The 6,975-nt window shown below is 37.1% G+C and overlaps 1 protein-coding gene across 1 annotated transcript in view; it reads left to right on the forward strand.

Moving 5' to 3' along the window:
* BRIP1 (BRCA1 interacting helicase 1) overlaps positions 1 to 6,975 on the forward strand; it is a 307,450-nt gene that overhangs the window by 135,664 nt on the left and 164,811 nt on the right. Inside the window, 3 exon segments of the mRNA XM_007947924.2 lie at positions 357 to 511; positions 2,865 to 3,030; positions 3,149 to 3,289. Of these exon segments, the coding sequence (XP_007946115.2) occupies positions 357 to 511; positions 2,865 to 3,030; positions 3,149 to 3,289 (462 nt within the window).

Raw genomic sequence — 6,975 nt, forward strand, 5'->3', positions numbered from 1 at the left:
CTTCTGTGTCTGTGTTAATTGGTTTCCCTTTTCTTTGTTGAAGAGGGTCTGTGCAATCCTTCTGCCTAGTCCGCCATCTTGCCCCGCCTCACATTTACTACTTTTGAAAGGCACTAAATAATATCCTAATTGCACAAAGAAGTAACGAAACTCCTAAATGTGTAACTTATGTATTAAAGTGTCTTTGACTTTGAGAAGAACTTGGCTGATATGAGAATAAAATACATTGTTGCTACTTTTCTATTAATGATGTTCACCTAAAATTTCAATGAATATTTCATTTGGGTTTTATTACAGTTTTGAGAAGTCCTTTGGCTCCTCCTCTACATTGTATTTAATATGGTAATTTCTTATAGGGACATTTTTCTGCTGTCCTTCAAAAAGAAGAAAAAGTCTCACCAATTCCTGGTAAGCAGGAATCAAGAGAAATACCTATTATTAGTGCTTCAACTCAAATAGTGCTCAAAGGACTTTTTATGGTGCTTGACTATCTTTTTAGGCAAAATAGCAGGTAAGTGAAGCTGTATTTTTATTCTTCAAAATATGAATCTAATAGAGTGCTAACATGTGTATTGCATACTCTTGGCTAAGTAAATAGGAGAACTGTAAGCAAAGAGTATAGATATTATAATGCGTTTGCTCTTATTATTGGCACAAACTCAAATCAATTGAAATTAGTCTTTATTAATGAAAGCTAGTATTGAAATCAGTAAATTAATTCATTGAATTAATTGAACATTAAATTCATGATCTTCCAGTACTGAATGTAATAATTAAAGGCTATGAATTTTCTTTTAAATGTAGTTTAGATTTGCTTCTTCAAGGATTGCACTGTTGTATGAAGCCTCTGTTTAGTATAGTGGAAAATGAAAAGCAGTCAATTTCTCTTGCCTACCCCTTGTTAAGGGAGCTCTGGTAGCATAGTGCCTAAGGCACTTGACTGCTAACCAGAAGGCTGGCGGTTCAAACCCAACAGTCACTCCTCGGAAGGAAGATGGAGCAATCTACTTCCGTAGTGATACTGCCCTGGAAACCCAAGGAGGGGTCGCTATGAGTCAGGGCCGACTCGATGGCATATAACAACAACAAAACCCCTTGTTAAGAGTTCCTGGGTGGTGTAATTCATTAATTTGATGGTTTGAACCTACCCAGAGGAACCATGGAATATAGGCCTGGCAGTCTGCTTCCAAAAGGTCACAGCCTTGGAAACCATATGGAATGCATTTCTACCCTGAAGCACATGGGGTCACCATGAGTTTGAATTGACTCAATGGTAACTAGATCCCTTATTAAATTATGTAGTACTACCCGGTTCCATGGAGCTGTGGTAGCGTAGTACCTAAGGCACTTGACTGTTAATCAGAAGGCTGGCAGTTCAAACCCACCAGCTACGCCTCGGAAGGAAGGTTAGGCAATCTTCTTCCATAGTGATACTGCCTCAGAAACCCAAGGAGGGGTCGCTGTGAGTTGGGTCTGAGTCGACAGCACATAGCAACAATAGTAACAACAACCTGGTTCCACTATTTTTATAAAATTGTCTAGCTATTGAGTACCTGACCTGAACATAGAGACCTGATCTCTCCAGTGGTGAAATTAACAGTGAAATATTATAATGAGGATAAGATATAGAATACCATTTTTTGTTCTGTTTGAGCTTAGATGTCTATACCCTTTATTGAAAGACATTATGAACTAGATTGAATCACATATATCATCTGGTGCATTAAAATTTCTTCATTGAAAATAGAAGAAAACTGAGAGCCAGATTTTAAAAGAACTTTGAAATTTTAAAATTATCTCCTAAAATTTTTTACCTTCAGTAAAAAATTCTATTTTCTCATAAAAAAAAATTATATAGATGTATCTATCAAACCCACTTCAGTTTCCTTAACAGTAATTCTGTTTTCTATTTTGTAACTAATCACATAATGTGCAGTACAAAGAGCTCTGGACTGGGAGTTAGAAGACTTGAGTTTTTATTCTGTTTGAAAATGGTCATGGAAAGTGGGTGGTAATAGGTAGATGGTTAGATCAGATGGTGTTTTGGTTACCTAGGCCACTTTGACAGTAATATACCACAAATGGGATTACCTTAAGAAACAGGAGTTTATTTTTCAAACAGGAATTTATTCAATTTGTAGCCTTTAAGTCTGAGTTCAAAATGCCAGGCTCTAGGGGCTGGGTGAAAGCCCCTCAACCTTGGGCTTCAGCTCTGCCTTTTGCTCCTGGCCCACTGAAGCTGGAGGCTCTTTTTCACTCAGCTGCTGGCTGCTGAGGCTGACCAGCCCAAGGTTGACAAGTAGTAAGACACAGTCCCAATATTACCAAACCACATGGCAGGCCATTAATTCAAGTCCAATGAAAGTCCCAAGGTTGGCAGAGCATGGCAGGCTGCTGAACAACAACTCAGCTACATGCAGGGTTCAAGCGTGCCGTAGGCTAGACACTATCCCCAAAGCTTCTCCTTATATATAGGAGCATACCACACCCCTGAGGCAGCTACTCAGCTGTCACAGTAGATTCCACCATGGAGTTGATTACCAGTCTCATCATGGGGAATACTACTACATCCAGCTATCCAGCCACTCAACCAGGCCCAGCCAAGTTGACACACAAACTTAACTACCACAGATGGTTTCTAGGATTCTTTGTAAGAGTAAGTTGATTTTATGATTTAATGTTTAATTTATATCAGAATTACTGAATTTTATTAGTGGTAAGGGTTGTCAGTGGGGAGAATATTAACTTTGAGTGGAAAGATAACAGCACTCTCAAGTGACTTCTAATGTTTTTGTGTTGTATGTAGGTGGGATATTACGTGTTATAAAGTTTTACCATGTAATTAGCATTTTCTTTTCATCTAGATTCGCAGATGATTTTAAAGTTGCTATTCAGCAGACTTACTCTTGGACAAATCAGTCTGATGTTTCAGATAGAAATGGGCTCTTTGCTCTCCCAAAAAATAAGAAACGTTCTCGACAGAAAACTGCAGTTCAAGTGCTTAATTTTTGGTGCTTAAATCCAGCTGTGGTGAGCCTATTATGTTGCAAATGAAAAATTTATTCTTCTTGCTCAATACTAATAATTTAATGAATGTGTTTGACTCTTTTAAATGTAATTTTATGTATCAAACATTGTTTCCTTTCAGGCATTTTCAGATATTAATGGCAAAGTTCGGACAATTGTTTTGACATCTGGAACATTATCACCAATGAAATCCTTTTCATCAGAACTTGGTGTTACATTTACTATCCAACTGGAGGCTAATCATGTCATTAATAACTCACAGGTTAGTACTTTTTTTAAGGCCCTCAGACTTTCCATTTCAATATAATTCTGTATAAGAAAATTAGAAAGTACCTGGAGTACCAGAAAACAGATTGGTATAAAAAACTCAACATTTCATAAAAAACTTAACATTTCAGTTTTAAAATAAAAGAAAATGTATCAGTTACTTGATAGAATCAACAGAAGAGTTACTAATAAGTAGCATTCCTTCAACCCAGTGAATAAAAGTATATACATTTTGGATGTGAACACACTGTTGCAATGTACTCACTTAAATACATTTGAATTTTTTCAAAGAAAATTTAAAACAAAAATTTGGAGTCTTTACTATACTTGCTATTGTATAATTATTTGTTTATTTATTTATTTATTTTCCATTAGACTATGGTATAACCTTATTTTTGTACACCCTCATGCTTCTTCATACTTCATTCCTCGGTCTCAGATTTATACCTGGCATTTAGCAGGTGTTCAACATTTGGTTGAATATCTGAAATGAAATTAGAAGTACTATGATTAGAGTCCTATGATTTAAGATTTCTGTTTTTTATAATAATACCTTATAAATGTTATTTTAATATTCCAAAGAGTGTTTGAATTGTTATTTTTGTTTTCTTTTTTTATGAAATAACTTCAAATTGTCAATTGTTAATTGCTTAATACTACTTGTGTGTCTAATATAATTTGAGTTCTTTATAAAGCCACAGTTCTCAATCCAAATTTATAGGTGGACACATTTTTTGTTCTTAGAATTACTTGGGAGGAGCTACTGACATTTAGATTAGGGCCCAGAATGCGTCACCTTTTAAATAACTAATAATTGTGCTTCCCAAAATGCCTAAGTCTCCTGTCAAGAAACATAGCTATAAATAGCAGTGAAGGAAACATGCATGTTCACCCATTTTCGGGTTGTTTTCTTTAAAGGTGTAAATAAATGTGTTAAGTTATTAGTAAATTCAACATACCTTTTCTCATGAGAATGTTATTGTAGGTTGTAATTGCATCTTTACCTGTTGTAAAGACACTTAATGTGTAATGCTGCTGAATTATAATAATATAGTTGTTCAGCTATATTCGGTTATGTTCTCCCTGACTGTTATTTGAAAATTACAAACTTCAGAAAAGTTGAAAGTTAGTGTTAATATAATTAACATCTTTATACCTTCATGTAGATTCATCAGTTGTTAACATTTTGCAGTATTTCCTTTTCTGTGTTTCTGTATGTGTATGTGTGTGTGCACATGTGCTGTTGTTGTTATGTGCCATTGAGTCAGCCCCGACTCACAGCGACCCCTCCTTGGGTTTCCAAGGCAGCATCACTATGAAAGCAGATTGCCCCGTCTTCCTTCCGGGGAGTGGCTGGTGCGTTTGAACCACCAGCCTTCTGGTTAGCAATGTACTACGTCACCAGTACATAGGTGTATATTTTTGGATAAACTTTTAGAAAGTCTGTAGATATGGTCACACCTACAAAATTTAATATTGATACAATATGGTCCATATTCATACTTCCCTGATTGCCTCCAGAATGTCCTTAATACCTGTTTTTTTATTCAAGATCTAATCAGATATCATACATTGAATTTGATTTTTATGTCTACTTTGTTTTTAGTCTAATCCAACCCAGGTCACCAGTATTTTAAATCATGGATTCATATGGATATTGCCAATTCAAATCCAGCCTAACAGTATTCTTACCCATCTCCTTTTCTTCCATATTTCTTCTTCTTTTGTCCGTCAGTAAAAACTTTTGTTCCCAGAAGCATCTGTATATTTAATTATTTGTTCTATCTTATTTGAATGTTTTATAATCTGGATTTATCTGATTATTTCCTCATGAGGAGATTCTTGGTAAACAGTTTGGCAGGAATTCTATATAGGTCAAATTGCTGCTTCCCATTTCATTATATCACAAAATATCTCTGTACCATTACTATTTGATCATCTAGTTAAGGTGGTTTGATCAGATCCTTCCACTGTAAAGTTGTATTCTGTGTGCTGATACTCTGAAGCCATGTAAATATATTTTTACCCTGTGGTTTTAGCATCTACTGATGATCCTGACCTTTATCAGTTATTACTTTGATAATTGCAAAATGGTGATTCTCTAACTCTATCATTCCTTCTAGGAGCTCTGGTAGCATATTGCCTAAGGCATTTGACTGCTAACCAGAAGGCTGGCGGTTCAAACCTACTGGCCACTCCTCAGAAGGAAGATGGGGCAATCTACTTCTGTAGTGATCCTGCCTTGGAAACCCAAGGAGGGGTCGCTATTAGTCGGGTCCGACTCGATGGCACACAACAACAACATCATTCCTTCTTCACGTATTAGCTGGGCATTCTTATGTACAGAAGAGCTCTGCCTTTTCTCTTTTTATAAATTATCAGTAGAGACTCACAGTTTTGTTTTTTTGCTTTTTTTTTTAATTTTAAGGCAAAATGTATAGTTCATCATTATAATTAAAAAAAAATTGGAGAGCTCAGATTTGTCCTAAATTTTGCCTTCAAGCTCTTATGTCCTTATAATATGTCCTTCTGAGTCTTTGAGTACCATAGTTTTGCATATAACGGACACATGTAAATAATGTCCATACTCATATAATGCACATAGTACACACAGGAAACTAATAAACGAGGGAATTGTACAGTTTGCAAAAACCATATAAGGCACTGTATTTTTTACTTCTGGCCCAACAAGAAAGGCTCACCTTAAACGTTTCCTCTCCTAGATACTGTTGTTGTTAGGTGCCATCAAGTCATCTCCAGCTCATAGTGACTCTGTGCACAGCAGAACGAAACACTGCCCAGTCTTGTGCCAGCTTCATATCCTTGCTATACCTGAGCCCATCCTTGCAGCCACTGTGTCTATCCATCTCACTGAGGGCCTTCCCCTTCTTTGCTGATGCTCCACATTACCAAGCATGATATCCTTCTCTAGGAAATAGTCCCTTCTGACAACATGCCCAAAGTAGGTGAGACAAAGTCTGGCTGTTCTTGCTTCCAAGGACCTTTCCGCCTGCACTTCTTCCAGGACAGACTTGTTTGTCCTTTTAGCAGAGCATGGTTGTTGTTGTTGTTCCTAGGTGCCGTTGAGTTGTTTCCGACTCATAGCAACCCCGTACACAGCAGAACGAAACACTGCCCGATCCTGCACCAGCTCCATGATCCTTGCTATACTTGAACCCATTGTTGCAGCCACTGTGTCAATCTATCTCATTGAAAACCTTCTCCTCTTTTGTCAACCCTCCACCTTACCAAGCATGACATCCTTCTCCAGGGAATAGGCCCTTCTGACAACATGACCAAAGTCGGTGAGACGAAGTCTGGCCATTCTCGCCTCAAAGGACCATCTTGGCTGCACTTACTCCAGGACAGATCTGTTAGTTCTTTTAGCAGTCCTTGGTACTTTCAGCATTCTTTGCCAGCACCACAACTCAAAAGCATCAGCTCTTCTTTGGTCTTCCTTATTAATTGTCCAGCTCTCACATGCATACGTTTTTCATTGTCTCTAAACAATGAAAAATTGCAGCAGTATATTGACAGAGAACTTCCAGAGGTTCAAGCCGGATTCAGAAGAGGACGTGGAATAAGGGATATCATAGCTGTTGTCAGATGGATCTTGGCTCAAGGCAAAGAATACCAGAAAGATGTTTACTTGTGTTTTATTGACTATGCAAAGGCATTTGA

This window comes from Orycteropus afer, unplaced genomic scaffold (assembly GCF_000298275.1).
Source record: "Orycteropus afer afer isolate SDZICR_OR568_19922 unplaced genomic scaffold, OryAfe1.0 scaffold00196, whole genome shotgun sequence".
Taxonomy (NCBI): Eukaryota; Metazoa; Chordata; class Mammalia; order Tubulidentata; family Orycteropodidae; genus Orycteropus; species Orycteropus afer.